This window comes from Anser brachyrhynchus (assembly GCF_964034855.1).
Source record: "Anser brachyrhynchus genome assembly, chromosome: 1".
NCBI classification, from domain to species: Eukaryota; Metazoa; Chordata; class Aves; order Anseriformes; family Anatidae; genus Anser; species Anser brachyrhynchus.
In genome coordinates this window covers 118254928-118270903 of record NC_137694.1, presented here as the reverse complement: position 1 = coordinate 118270903, position 15976 = coordinate 118254928, and the positions used below count along the sequence as shown (strand labels likewise).

Genomic DNA, 15976 nt, shown 5'->3' with positions numbered 1-15976 from the left:
TGCATCTGTGCAAGCTGTAGTTGTCCTCACAGAACAGCTAGCTGTAGAAAACTTCAAATGGTGCTTGAGGTCAGCTGCGTGATCCTGAAATACAGATGCTTGTGCTATCTGCCATTTCTAGAGAAATTATAAAGAAAGAGCTCCCGTCTGGTTCCCAAGCCAAGTGAACTGTTTTTTTCCTCAGATCCTTTCCTCCTTCATGACTCTGAAACCATGCATCCAGCAAGAACATTTAGTGACAGTGAAGGGGAGTTTGACATTTTATTTTTTATTTTATTTGACATTATTTGACAGCTTGTCCCTGCTTCCTGTGTGTGTTACAGCTGTCCCCTGGGCTACGTGAACTTTGAAGCTACAACACACATCCGGTTATTTCTGTCATTGGGTTGAACAGGGCACGCCTCTATATGCATCCCAAACATATTTTCCCTTATAACTCTGAGTCATAGTGTCTGCTTACAACTAATGTGCCATTCACAGACTAAGTAAGTGCTTTTGTAGTTAAAGACATTACCTGATTGTAGATAAAGGCATTTAGCCTTCCTTAGGTTAAAGAAGAAACTTAGGTATCAAGAGTGATAAAGGAGAAAATGCCAGTGCTTCGGGAAAGTGTACTCATATCCAATTGTGCAGGAGGTAAGCAATTAGAGTAGTAATTTACATACTCTGCAGTTACTCATTAACACTGCAGCCATTATGCAAATCAGACTTCCCCCGTCAGATGCTGGGGAAGTGGAAGAAAGAGAAACAAACACAATATTTTGAGTTAATAAATGTATAGCTGTGTAATGCTCTGCCAGTTAACAAAATTTAATTTCAGTGCTCTTAAATATTTCAGACAGAAAGCACTCTCAAATTAATGACAGAGTGCTAACTCGGGAGCCCACTGGATTCCTACTAGCTAAGAACAGGATGCTTTTTTCGTCTTTGCTCAGCTGAAAACAAGATGTACATGCTACAAAAGTGACACACCTTGATATTGGCTCTTTAGATTCTTACCTGTAAAACCAACAAAATGACCTGGATATACAGCATATCTTTGAATAGAGATCCTGTTTTTCTTCTGTTTTGGGTGGTAAATCTTTGACCTACATTATAAAGTGACCTCCAACACATTTGCCAACCACCTGCCACTCCTTTTGCTGCCTACCTCAGACACCTCTCCACCTCTGCACAGTGCTTGGCTAGCTAGCTGCTTTTCACCATGCACACCCTTGCGTGGCTCCTGTTGTGAAACCTTAGCCATTAAATTGCCTCGCAAAATGACGGTGAGATGGTTTGCCTGTGCCACAGAATCCCGGGATGGCTGAGGTTGGGAGGGACCTCAGGAGGTCACCCGGTGAAGGGGCCCCTCTATCACTGGCAGGCCCCCAGTCCCACCAGGCTCCTGCAAGCACTGTGGAGCAGGCAGAAAGCACTGTCACTTGGCAGAGAAGTGAAGTACCCCTTGTATTTAGCAAAGCAACCTGTCCTTGGCAGCTGCAGGAAGTGGGCACTAGCCATGATGGAGTGACAAGAACCTCCCTTTAGCCAAGGAACTTCAGTGGCCATGGTGTACCAACCCCCTCCTCTTCCTTGCAAGCCACTCCCTGCTACTCCTTGGCCTTTTGAGAAAGGAGAGCCCTCTTCTTGCCTCCCTACGTTCATTTAGCTGTAATTATATTGGTATGGGAAGCCATCCAGTCGGTTCTGCTGTGCTTTGGGTAGAAGAGAAGAGGGAGTTTGTCCCGAGTGCCCTGAAATGCAGAGCCTGACCATCACCAGCAGCGCCATAGGCAGCCCACAAATGACCCAGCACACCGAGGTCCTTTGTCTCACTGTGCCGGCCAAAGCGTCCTGCCAAGCTGGCTGCTGAGATCCTGAGGGATTTCGGATCCTGGGGCTGAAGGCTTTGGGCTTCACCCAAAGAAGTGTGTTGACAGTGGGATTCACCACCCTGCATGGGTAAAGTCTGCTTTTAAAGGGTGAAAACTGTAAGACAATAATGAAAAGATAAGATCCATGGACTTGGGGTTTCTGAACGACATTAAACCTTACAGGAAAAAAAAAAAAAAGAGGTGTAGGTGAAGGAATGACTTTAAAATCTAAATGTTTACAGGCTAAACCTGCTCAACTACTGGGAACCCTCCGAATACTCGGAGGTCTCAGCTCACCAGCCGCTTTCACAACCCTTAGGTAAACGGAAGAATCACAAAAACAGGGAAACCCAGCCCACCCAGGTAAACGAAAGAAGCACAAAACAGAGAATCGCACACTAATCGTTTATTAACGCAGCAATCCCCGGCCCCACGGGCCCTGCCCCGCCGCCCCTCAGCACCCGGGACAGCAGCGCGCGCCCCCGCCCGTTGCCACGGCAGCAATATGGCGGCGGAGCGCTTCCCCCCCCCGCACCGCCCCGACGTTGCCAGGGTGACGGCGGCGCCGCGGCCGCAAGATGTCGGACCTGAGCTCTGAGGAGGAGACTGAGGATACCGAGTCCGAGGAGACCGAGACCGAGGACACCGAGGACACCGAGGCCGAGGAGACCGAGGCCGATTTGGGGGTCCGGCGGGGCGCCGTGGCGGGGAGCGGTGCCTCGGGACGGGGCGGGAGGGCCAGCAGGGAAAGAAAAGGGCGAAGGGCGCCGGTCACGGGGTGTTGAACGGTGTGTGGTGGCAGGTCTGTCCCTCTCAAACCGTTTTTCATCGCATTTCATTAGGAGTATGATGGTGAGCGCAATTCAGCAGGTGAACGACATGGACGCGGGAAAGCACAGCTACCCAATGGTGATACGTACGATGGTGAATATGAACACAGTTTGAGAAATGGACAGGTAGGACAGAGGCAGAAGGCAGTGTTTGCCTCACGTTTCCACAGTACTGTTAGTCTGGTCACTATTGAAACAAAAGTGAGAACTGACAAGTATTTTATCTATACCATATATGTTTCAGGGGACCTACAGATTTAAAAATGGTGCTTACTACATTGGACAGTATCTTCAAAACAAAAAGCATGGCCATGGTGTTTTCTTTTATCCAGATGGATCAAAATATGAAGGTAAAACACAGAATGCAGTTTAAGGATTTCCATAACTGAAAGACACATTTCTGCAGCCCCCATAATACTAGGAGATGGTGAAGAGTGTATTATTTTAAGAAGATAAATTTGCTATGCAACATTTGCCTTTTATCCCTTTTTCACAAGCTCTGAGAACAGTGGTTTTTTTATTTATGGGGATTTATGTGGATTATTGTGAGAAGCATGGTATTTAGTAGCAGTTTGTTCTTGTCACTCATCGAGTCCAGTTCCTGGGTCTGCACGAGAAAGATTATAACTGCTTATTTCTGTATGATGATTAGAACTAGAGTGTGTTCACTGCAGACTTTATTAGGTCCACCCTTAAAAAACAATCAACTGATCAGAGCACTTACCATAGGATTGGGATGCCACTGAAGTTTGAAGAAGTTGAAATTTACACAGTTTCTCTTCTTCCAGCGGAACACCTGAAGCCTGAAACAGTATACAGCGGAGTAGATCTTAAGCCAAGACAGGTCTAGCTGACATGACAAAGCCCACATGCCTGTGTTTTCAAATCACCCTCCTTGTATTGATTTTATTATTGTTCCTTAAGAAACAACAACTGGGGCAACAAAATGAAGGCAGTGGAGGTAAATGAGCAGGGAACCTCAAGGCAGAACTTCCAAGACAGATAACAGAACCTGGAAAATCTCTATGTGGGGAAGTCTTTCCTTGGCAGCAAAGAGCAAAGAAGACAGTATCTGAATAGAGGAACAAAACCATCTCAAGTGAGAACATTAGAACTTTTTTTGTCCCTAAATGAGAATTGTTCTTACACACATACCCAGATCAGAAGGTGGAAAGTTATTGGATAATCTTGCATGTGGAGCTGTTGTCTACTCTGTTACATCTACTGATGGCTCTTCTCATTGTCTGTCGGGGTTCTCACCCATTTGTCAGATACATGATAAATTAAACTTTTCTCTGCCAGAGAGTACCAGTACTTCTTTGATTTAATCTATTTTGGTTGATAGACAAATTAGATATGCCTAGAGTTTAATAGACATATGTTTCCCTTTCATTTGAGATTTTTTATGTTTAGTGGGAGGAAGTAGTCTTTGTTTTTTTGTTGTTTTTGTTTTTTAGTAGCCAATCAGTATGCTGGCATAGTTTTCTTTTCCTTCGTTAATAAGGTGCAGTCTCCACTCACTTAGAAATTAGCTAAACTCATGTATGATAACTTTATAAACTGGCCACTATAACACAATGAAATATACCACATCTCACTCTAGTTTTGATGTGTTCTCATTAAAGGAAGCTGGGTGAATGACCAGAGACATGGCTATGGAGAATATACCTATGCAAATGGAGACACCTACGCTGGAGAATGGTTTAACCACAATAGGTTTGTTTCATTCTTACAGTGATGTTTCAAGTCACCCAGTAGCATTACAATATGATGGTTATTTTCAAAGTGTAGATGACTGCAGCAAATCAAGTGTTACTGGATGATGTTGGTATTAAGCCTTAATACCTTACATATAACAACATCCTACATTCTTTTTATTCGGTAATATAAAGCAAGATTATTTTTTTTTTCTCCTTAGGCATGGACAAGGTACATATGTGTATAAAGACACTGGATCTAAGTATGTTGGTGGTTGGGTAAATGGAATCCAGGAAGGAGAAGCTGAACTTATTCACCTAAACCACAGATTTAGGGGCAAGTTTTTGAATGGAAATGTAAGTGTGCTGGAAAATTCATTTGAACAGTTAGCGTAGAATTGTCTTAATATCATCTGTTTGCATTTAAAATGACAAGATAGGCTCCTGTTCATGTGTAGTATTTCTTGTACCATACATGTAGCAGATGAAACAGAATTGATCTGCAGATCAGGAAGCCAAGTTTCTGCAACTTTGCTTTTAAACAGTATCACAGAATCAGAGAATGGCTAAGGTGGGAAGGGAGGTCATCTGGTCCATCTCCCTGCCCAAGCAGGGCCACCCAGAGCAGGCTGCCCAGGGCCATGCCCAGGCGGCTTTTGAAGATCTCCAGGGAGGAGACCCCACAGCTCTCTGGGCAGCCTGTGCCAATGCTTGGCACACTCACAGTGAAGAAGTTTTTCCTGATATTTAGACAGAGCCTTCTGTGCTCTGGTTTGTGTCCGTTGCCTCTTGTCCTGGCACTGTGCACTACTGAAAAGAGCCTTTGCACCCTCTCTTCAGGTATTTATAGATATTGAAGAAATCCCCTTGAGCCGCCTCTTTTCCAGCCTGTACAGTCCCAGCTCTCTCAGCCTTTTCTCACAGGAGAGGCGCTCCAGTCCCTTGTTCATCTTGGTGGCCTTGTGTTGGACTTTTTCTAGTATGTCCATGTCTCTCTTGTACTTGTACAATATTGTTATTGACTATTATGTGAATTTTGTAGTAAAGCATATTTTACATTTATATGCTTAGAATTTACAGACTTTATAGTTCTGTGGACCTTTTTGTATCTCTCTGTGCAGCCTGTAGGTCGTGGAAAATATGTCTTTGATATTGGATGTGAACAGCATGGTGAATACATTCAGTCAGCAGAGGTAAATGAAATAATGAAAGTTACACTGAATATCAGAGAACTCAGTAAATTGAATATACTGCTGAGTAATCAATAAAATGCCTTATAGATACTGATGTTAAAGTATCTTAGATCTAACCAGTCAAAAAAGGTGGAAATTTATGCTTTCTTTAGTACTAAATAAGGTTTCATTTTACATTTTTCTTTAGCTTCTCTACTGTACAAACTTTGACAACTAAAAGGTGTGATTTTTGCCTTGCTTGCAGACAGAAATGCTTTTTGCTTAAACCTTGGAAGAGTCAGGACCTACCCCAAAATTTTTAGGTTTCTGTGGTTTCAGACCACAAAAGAACCGAAATATCTGTCTGTACATTTAACCTGTATTCCACTTTGTTCTGCACACCAGAAAACAATGGAAATTATTTCTTGTTATATTTCTGAATTGCTTGATGCTATGTCTGCAAAAGGTAATTTCCAGAAGATTCTTGTTTTGGAAACATCTCCCATCATTGTCCAGGTCCTGTTGGAAACTTAGTATTCACAGCTACTAATCATAGGGAGCAACTGGTATCAGGGCCTCCTTATCCTTCTCCTTCAAGCGTGAACCTTCTTAAGTCTTTCTGACTAAAATGATGCTAAATAGCTACAGAAGTAAGAAATATATATTACCGTTTTGATTTCAAGAAAATATGCCACATTTTACCTCAGAGTTTTCTACCTCTGTTGTCTGACACATTAGTTCCCATTACATACTTAAAAAAATTCTCTAATGCAACAATTGTTTTATAACATAATCAATCTCACTATATTTCAGGTTTCTTCTGTTGTGTATATTTTACCTTTTCCAAGTGAGATTTACTTTTTATTTTTCTGTCTCTCCACATTGGACCTCTAATTTTATATCAGTAGTGCTTGGCTATTAGCTTTAAGAACCAGAATGATATTCCTGTGGTAGAAATGATGCTTTTTGGGAAGTACTGCTGGATACACTATGCCTCTGGAGGAGACATAATCCTTCTTTTCTGGTGGGTGGAAGAGCAGTGAGTGATTAGCAGAAATACATATTCTGCAGTATATGCAGCCCTGATTCTGTTCCAGGTGCTTTCTTTGGCCAACTTGTTCTGACAGCTGTAATGACACCTGTTCCTCTATTTCCACCACTAAATGTAGCTGTACATAAATACCATTCTCTAAGTCCTAGTTAAATATTTTCAAAATCGTTATTTTTTTAAATACTAGGTAAAACAATGTAAAAATATTCCTAAGACAGGACAAAATAATAAAAAAGATCTTATCATTAGTGATAGAGATTTGCAAAACACAGAGACTGCTTTGCTTTTTTGGCTAAAAGCAACAGAGCCTCTAATCAAGCATCAGATTTGTATTTAGGTGCCTGGCAACAGCTGGCATGAGTATCTAAAGTGATGTGTATATAAAATTCCCAGATGATAGGGAATTGTTGGATGTCCTGATTTTGGAATACTAGGCCGTTAGTGTGGGAGTTTAAATATGAATTTAAGAACCTAAGGTTAAGCATCCAACTTCTGAAAATCATTACTCCCAGGAAAAGTCATCTCTTCTCATATGAATACTGTAGTGACTATGTAGAGCAAGGAACAGTGCTGTCACTGAAGTAAGATTAAATTTTGCCTTTTGCTTTCATTGAAGTAATTACAAATCAAGGCCCATTTAAAATAAAGAACATTTTAAGGGAAGTTAGCTTGCAATGCAGGTAATGATTTTATTACTAATGCTCCTTCAGATTTTGATAAAATAAAGCTTTTTTTTTTTAACTGAAAAATTTTATCTTCAAAGTTCAAAACCATAAGCTTTGTGCAGTAACTTACTGCTTCCCAAATCCATTCCAAGGTCTTCCATAATCAAAGACAAAGTCAGAAAGAGCTGTTTTACCACTCTGTTCCTGTATGAGATCGACAGTGGAGCATTTACCAGGCAGAGCATCATGTCTTAATTTGCCACTGCTATGCTATAGACAGGCATAGAAGGGGAGACATAGTTAATATACCCCTCATGGCCACTTATTTTGAGGAAGAGAGAAAATTTTACATTTAAGAAAGAAAGCTGGAAAGCACAGATCATTAGTATTGGTCAACTGACTTCATCAATGTTCAAAGTGTTGTTCTCTTCCAAGATGTGCAACTGCTGAAGTTCCTCCACCTGTCAGTGCTTTAAAAGTCTGTCTTATTGCCATTTTGAGCCCAGGTAAAGAAATCTTAATACATAAGCACATATCATCTTAGCTACTGCCTTAATACCCGTAAGATGAGATCCTGTATTTTAAGAGTTGTCTTTTAGGATAAAGAGGAGGAAGAAGAAGAGGAGCCCTCATTACTTGCTGCACCAAAATGGAAAGCAACGGAAATTACTAAATTAACACTCTGGACACCCACTGTGAAAAAAGCACCTTCTCCCAGTGAAGCCTCCCCAGCAGCAGCAGAGGCAGCAGCAGCAGCAGCAGGTGAAGCAGTGGAAGAAACAGGAGGAGCAGTAGATGGAGAGGAGACAATGCCAACAAATGCAGGTTTGTTCTGATGGACAGCTGGAAACTCTGTGCTTTGACTATCCCCCGAAACCGTTTTTTTCAGGTTTAATTTCAAGTAGTGTGAGATGTTTTTTTCCCTATTATTTACCATATATTCAGTATTGGAAACTACCAAGTCTGTTCATAAATGGCACAATATATATGTCAGTTTTATCTCACGTAGCATAATAAGAAACAACTGTCTTGGGAAGCCTGTGAATCATTTTAGTCTATATCATGGCCTGTTATACAAACTTCATTATAAACAGTTGCAGAAAATGTTGTGGGTTTTCTCATGTGAGTGAAGACTGCAGACTTCAGTCAGTTATTAGTTGCTGAATGAAAACAAGGAGTGCAAATTTGTAAAAAATAGTTTTCTTCAGTATTTTTAATTTTCATATTTCAGTCACTGATGAGACCGCTGACGGTAGGGATGATGAGCCTTCTCCTCATGAAGTATCCAGTGAAGTTTTCAGCCCTGAAAAGCATGCAGAGGAGGAAGATGAGGGAAGCAGAGGGGAAGAAGAAAACATACACACTCTGGAGGACCAAGGTAAGAATGGGGCGTGCATGCTCATTCTTCAGTAAGCAATCAGGTTTGGAAATGGTGCATGTCAGTCAGCTGAGGACATGCTGCTCTTGCTGGAAGGCCCATTTTAAGGCTGAAGAGAATGTGGGAAGCTCTACCTTTTGTAAGGAGACCAGTCCTCTAAAGATATAAACCGTTTTTGAGTAATCAAATTCAATTTGTACCTTAACAGTGCAAATTTGTGATATTGCAGTGTGGCATTATCTGCACATGTAGAGTTGACGGCACTTGCAGAGCTGAGTTTAGAGGTGACCGCACTTGCGAGCTTCTTTTTGTACAAAACTGAGAGAGCAGATGTTCGACCCTGGGGAATTCAGGGATTTGAGCACAGCACTTTTCTGTCGTGACTGGAACTGTGTGTTCCTGTTCTCAGGAAACAGACAAAAAATTCTGAAGAAACAAGTCTTAGGTATTGTTCTGCATTATGATTCGGATAGCCAAAAGTTAGTGTCTGGTTGATTGTTCCTATTACAAAGCAAATTGGTTTGGCATTTGGAATCTAAGGTTTTCTACCGGGCTTTTTAGAAGCCTATTTTTATAGAAAATTACTAAAAAGCAACATAAAAGGAAGCATCTATGCTTACCCATATTTAGTTGATAAGCTTCCACCTAATAGTGCTTTTTGCATTTGTTAAATGTTACCATTTACAAACTTCTGATGCAGGAAAACATCAGATAAATTTCTCCATTTGTTATCCATCCATTTTACAATAAATCAAAGCAAAGCACTACCCATAGAGATCTGAAAGACTATTCACTTGAAAATTGCATAAGAGTTCTTGTAACTTATTTGCTCTCATTTTTCACTCATCACCTCTGAAGGTGACCTCCTGCTTCAGGGCAGAGTAGCCAACTAGCTGATCCGGTATGTAGGACTGATATCTTACAGGATCCCCGGGTTTGGATCAAATCCAGCAGAAATCTAAGTAGGTTTCCTGAATAGCTCTGCTTTGGATTTGGCAAAAGTTCGTTGAGCCTGGTTTGTCTCAAAGTCTTTTGGACTCAAGTAAGTCATTTTTGACTGAACTTGATTCTAACAAATTTTCTGGCCTACTACAATAAAGCAGTTCTGGTATCCCCCCCCCCCTTTTTTTTTTTTTTTTGGTATATTTTAAGGACAAATGTCTCTCTCTCAGAGACAGTACAGATGCATATTCTAATGCATGAAAACACAGGAACGTGATAGGTGTTTTTGAAGGTCTTTCCAGCTCTATTTCTAGAGTTAGAGTTGGATTTTACATATTTTTCAGCATAAGTCTACAGCCATAATTATTTAGGCTATACATTGTTCCCCTGTCTTTATATTTAGCAAGATTAAGTTATAGTAAAAGAAAATGATTTGAAGAAAATACGCAAACTGTAAGGAGCAGATGTAACAAAATCTGTTTTCTAGCAGGTTTGCCTTCTCTGTCCCGTTACCGTCATTTTTTCCAGACAGCAGTTCCATCCTTACTCCATGTTTCTGTGCTGCTTCTCTACATAGGAGACATTCTTTGGCTATTCCAGAGTTACATATGGACTGGCTGGCAGTCAGTCTGTGTGTACTGAGTCTGTCTGGCAGCTGACAAACAATGTACAACAGTTAAGTTCAAGTATTGGCAGTGAAAGGCAGTGGGAAGGAGGACTGTGGTAGACAGCATGATCCTAGAGTTATGTTTTAGGTTATTAGGATTATTTTCCAGTATTTTATACTATTAATTTCAGTTTCCTGTTTTTTTTTCTCCTTTGCTTCCACAGGAACTGCTAGTTTAGAGGATAAGGAGGATGAATCAAAGGAAGCAGAGTAACTGGATACAATCAACAACAAAGACAGGCAAAAAAAATCAGAGTAAATCATTTGTTATGGTAAATCTGAAATATTTTTATTCATAAAAACCTTAGTTAAGATATTTTGAATAAACATTTCTGTCACTGTTCTGTCTGGAATATATCTCTCTGAAACTTTTATGATCTCAGACTGTGCAGTCTCAGGACCAATTTATTCCACACAGCAGGCAGTCAGTTGTTGAATTCAGTATGGGATTACTCTGGGTCCATAAAGTTGTGTTCTTACACATTTGCAGAATCAAAGCTTTGAAATACTAGGCATGATAGTTTTAAAATGGAACATTTGTATGCCTTCAGGAACAGAGCGGACCCCTTAATGCTTGTGGTAAGTACATTGCTTTTGAAGATCTATGTTCATTTCTTCACAGGAAGATGTCTTTCAAACCTGATGAATACCTCAATGTTGCCCCAAAGTTCAGAAGATGGTATCCATCTTGGGAATTAGTTAACATGCTCAAAGGCAATCGTAGAATCTTTTAGTTTGGAAGTAAACTCAAGAGTTCTTTAATTCAAAATTCTGCTCAAAGCAGGGTCAACTTTAAATTGAGATCAAGTATCTTTTTTCTTTTTTTTAGTGAAGTCCAGAATACTTCTAAGGGTCAAAGGTGCACAACCTCTTAGCAATGTATTTGAAAGCTTAGGTATCCTCAAAACGAATACTTTTTTCTACTTATATCCAGTTATAACCTCCCATTTTCCAGTTTATGACCACCATCTCTTAATTCTCTTACTCTGTACCTCAATTAAAAAAGAAGACAACCCTTGACTTTATATTACCTTATACATATATACATATTATTACCTTATACATATATATATATTTATATATATATATAAATAGGAAGGCTGCTGGTATGTCCCCCTAAAGCATCCTCTTCTGGCTAAACAAGCTCAGTTCCCTCAGCCTCTCCTTGCAGGTCATATTGACTGTTCCAGCCCCTGATCATCTCAGTGACCTGCAGCTGGACTTGCTCAAGTCTTCTGGTACTGACAGGACCTAAAACTGGATGCAGTATTCCAGACAGAGTCTAATGAGTGCCAAACAGTCCCTTCCTTTATTCTGCTGACTGTAGTGCTTTTAGTACAACCCGGTGTGTTGCTGTCATTGATTGCTGCCAGAACACAAGGCTGACTCTTGCTTCGCCTATCGTCTGCAAGGTCCCCAAGTCCACTGCAGCAGAGGTGCTGTCCAGCCATCAGTCCCCAGTCCATGGCAATACAGGGCTCCCTCCCAGGTGCAGAACAGGATCGGGACTTGTTGATTTCTTCAGTATTCCTCTTGGCCCATCCTGCTAACATGTCTAGGTCCGTCTGAAATGCAGCCTTGCTCTCAGAGATACCAGCTGCACCCCCTGGTTTAGTTCTGTCTGCAAACCTGATGAGAATCTACTCTGTCCCCTCTAGGTTATTGATTGCTTCATCCAGTGCAGCCCCTAACCATGCCCCCACCTCACAGCTTATGCTCATGCCTCTTCAGGGACCCTGCTGATGTCCCATTTTCCCATCCCCAGTGATTCACGGTCTGCACACCTCCTCCCTCAGGTAATTCAGCTGGACCAGGACACACCTCCCACAGGGGAGTAATTCATTACCTACAGCCCCATCAAGAGACATCAACTCAAGACCTGGACACAACATCCCGCTGCCAAAGCCAGGTCTAGACTGACACCACGGATGTGCCAACGGTACTTTCCCCACTGGTGCTGGAGATCAGGCCCAGAAGCTCATCAACACTGATGTTGCACAGCCCCACACTGTTTGCAGGAAAGTGTCTGCCTTCCCCCAGCACCCACACAAGTTCTGTTTGCTGCATTCCCATCTCCCAGCTGAATAAGCATCCCCGCGCAGCAAGAAAAAGACAAACACCCAGCAATCCCTTATGGGCAGGCAGCTAGCTATGAACATGCGGCTCCTTTTAAATCAAGAACCTGTCAATCAGGAGGCAGCTAGCAGGAGGTATCAGCTGAAGAAGCCTTCTGGAAGCTGCCAGAATCAAATGTCATTATATATATAGTAAGTCAAAAGGCCAGAGCAAGGCGGAGCTGCACAAAATATTGTACAAGCACTATATGCAGTAGATGTATTTTTCCTGTTCTGCAGATGAAAGAAGCTGCTCTGAAACATTGTTTTCCTGATAATGTGCAAACAATACCTTAATTGTTACCAGATGCATCTTTGTGACTTTAATTTTCTTCCTCATACTTGTGAGAATATTGGTATGACTGCTGATGGGTCTGGAGCCTGAGGTAGAGAGCTGCCAGCCTGCAGCAGTTTGCTTTTGAAGTGAAATAACTGGCTTTGGCCTGATTGCAGAAAGAGATGTCGAACCAATATTACTGAAACAGGGCTTACTTTTTTTTTTGTTTAATTATTATTTTTATTTTTATTCAGGAAATAAAATCTATTCTAAAAGTTTAGTTTAGGGGAAAAAAGGAAAACATTTTCTCTACAACTCACTTCAGCAAAGATATACCCAGAAGTTTAAGTTAGTGATAAAAATGGATTAACAGATAGTGGAGATAAGAAGAATTATATGAAAAAAATAGTTTTTTACTTCTTCCCACATTTTTTCTCCTATCAGACATGTCATAGTGAGAAATTTTCCAGGCAATCTTTTCCTTTGTATCTTACATGCCTTTTTTTATTTTTATTTTTCCTAGTCACACCAGTGTGACTTCAGTGAGCAAAGAGATGTGCTTTGGCAAAAAGAAATGATGCATTTCCATTATTCCAGTAGCAGAATCAAAGCAAACTTGGCTTGGTAATGTTGTTGGTCTTTTTATAAGAAAACTACAAATCATTAGTTTACTAGCTGTTTACTCACCATATTCTACTGTAAATTTGGGAAATACCCTCACAACATATTATTCCGTTGTCCTAATAGACAATGTCTATTCCTTTAATTTCTTCTGATTTACTTTCATTTTAAGGTAATCTTCAAGATGAGTTGATTCTTGTTTGATGTATGAAATTACCTTTTTCTCTACAGCATCCAGTACTGTACTGTTTGTTAGTACACGAGTGACCTCCAGTGGCATAGCAGCAAAAAGTACACCCTTTCTGGAATACAATCGAGGACAGCTAAGAACATTTGGAAGCCTCTATGTGTTAGGAAGTGCTCCAGAGAAGATGGTTTACTCCTTTTGGAAACCACTGGTACTTTTGTAGGAGGAGACAATTCATTTCACTGTAACTTACAGAGATACCCTAAGGATAATTTGTAAATTAGTGAATAGCAGTTCCTTCATCATTATCTTGGAAAGAGAGGAACCCCCACCAAAAGCTGTTGCACTGAGGTATGCAAGCCCCTCTCATCCATCTGTCTCTTCACTTTTCAGTAATGAAGACTTTTAAATAGCATCAGAATAGTCATATTTGAAACCTCTTCCTGAATTAAAAAAAAAAAAAAAAAGGCTGAATGCAGGGATATGACATTGAACTTAAGGTTTTGAAGTTTTCCCTTCAGCTTTTTGTCCCTAGATTACCATTCTAGTGTCTGAACAATTTTCTCCAAAGGTACCACAAGGGTTCTTTAAAAATATTACGCCATTTTAACCTACGCATCTAATGTTGGTTTAGATGTTCAAATTTTGCCTTTAAATCAATGGCATGTAAGCCAATGTGAGTTTTAGGTTAAAAGTGCTCTCCCAGATCCAAAGCTGTTTATGAAAAGGTGGTGCTTAGAATATCTGTGCTCCACATATCTTAGAAAAACCATCAGAAAACCCTGTCATAGTTGTCTTGCAGAGCTACATCTTCCCCAGAGATGGGACTCTTACCACAGTGAGCAAGGAAGCTGGTCAAGATAGTTCATTGCAGCTAAAGAAAGCACCTGGGGTTCTCAAGTTCTTGATAAATCCATGCATATCTACTTCCACCTGAAAGTGCAAATGTTTTAAAAACCCTCAGAGAGATGTCTATTTTACATTTACAGATGATAAGGGAAAAAAGACTTGTTTGAGCTGTTGCATTTTTCCTCTTTCATCCACATCATCCTAAGGTAATTTAAGCCATTTTCTAGAGCGCTATGATCTATGCATGCAAGTTGTAGGAAACATCCCTTTTGCCTAATTTTATGAATCCTTGCTTTCTTTATGTTTGTGAGGCTGCAGGAGGAAAACCTTGCAATATATAGGTCTTTTCTCTCTTAAAAAGCCTTCACATGCAGTGGAACACAAGTGCACATCTTTCCTCTTTTCTAGGAAGTCTTTTTTTTCCCCTTCCATTCTGAAAGCAAATATTTTTATTCATTTATTTATTTATTAACTGGCTGTGTACTTTTCAAACATGTTCAGCCTGGAGACTTTTACCAAATGAGAAATAATGTCAGAAATCACATGTTAGGGATCTTTCTTATAAGCCCCCTTTTAAATATTGAAAGGCTGCAACAGCTTGCATACATACACATCCCAAAAGGCCATGTACTCTTCAAAGAGTCTTTGAAAACTTGCCTTGTTCAGACAGTAGGCTCAGCAAAAAGTTTATCTGTAACATATTTCCCTAAGAGATGGAGCAGTACATGGCTAGTCTTTGTAAAGGAATGCATCGCACATGTTGCCGTGCTCTTATATTCACCAAGCACAGCCCAGTGCTTTGCAGGTAATAGCTAAGGGTCACAAAGTTGTAGCCACATTAGCACACTGCTGTGCCTGAGATAATTAATACCATTATTAACTAAGGTCAAAAATATCAGTGTTATTCTAAGTTGAGAATGCCTCACCATGTGTGGCATGGATATGAAGATCTCCGCACGAATCACTGCTGAGCCATGTGGGCAAGTGAAGAGTGAAACTACAGCAAGGAAGGAGGTGTTTTGCATTTCAGCACAGATGACTGCAGAGTCTAAAATTTTATTGTGTATATAAAATGGGAAGCAAAGCTGTAAAAGAGATTTGCAGGCTCATTCCTTATTCTTCCATCCGGCATACACAGTGTGGCTCCATTCATGAAGGAGAGCAATTGCTTGTGATTCATTTGCCAACCCACACAATCACAGAGATTTTCACTGGCAGAGGTGTTTCCACAAATGACTCTTTAGAGTTTTCTAAAATAACAGCTACTCTCATACGCTAAACAGTTTCTGCACCATCCTCAAGTACGGTGGCGTACCGGATGATGTTCAGCTGAACACCACAGCGCAGAGTAAATTACCTTCTGACACAAGTTCTGTGGGACCCCATTTCTTAAGTACATCCAGCTTGCTATTTTTTTTTTTTTTGTAAAGACTGATGCTTGGGCAAGCTTATTATGAACAAGCTGGTGCTTGATAATAGTTTATATTGCATGTAGTTTCCATTCTGCATATTTATTCAGCTTTCAAGCCTACCGGTGGCAAGAGAAACCTGACAAAATGGCTGGGAAATGATGTCTTAGCATCAAACAAATTTAGTTTCAAATGAGCTTTAAAAGACAGAAATAAGGTCCTTGTATTTTAAATGTGTTCTGTCAAAACTGAATTAGTGAA

General features: G+C 40.6%; 1 protein-coding gene across 1 annotated transcript; it reads left to right on the top strand.

The window, feature by feature from the left end:
- The first annotated feature begins 2384 nt into the window (after positions 1-2384).
- Positions 2385-10611, top strand: RSPH1 (radial spoke head component 1). Its single transcript, XM_080577798.1, has 9 exons — positions 2385-2542; positions 2699-2812; positions 2931-3036; positions 4312-4402; positions 4605-4740; positions 5505-5576; positions 7871-8096; positions 8503-8649; positions 10423-10611. Exons 1-9 carry the CDS (start codon positions 2435-2437, stop codon positions 10470-10472), a joined length of 1050 nt encoding a protein of 349 aa, XP_080433924.1. The 5' UTR covers positions 2385-2434; the 3' UTR covers positions 10473-10611.
- The last annotated feature ends 5365 nt before the right edge of the window (positions 10612-15976 follow it).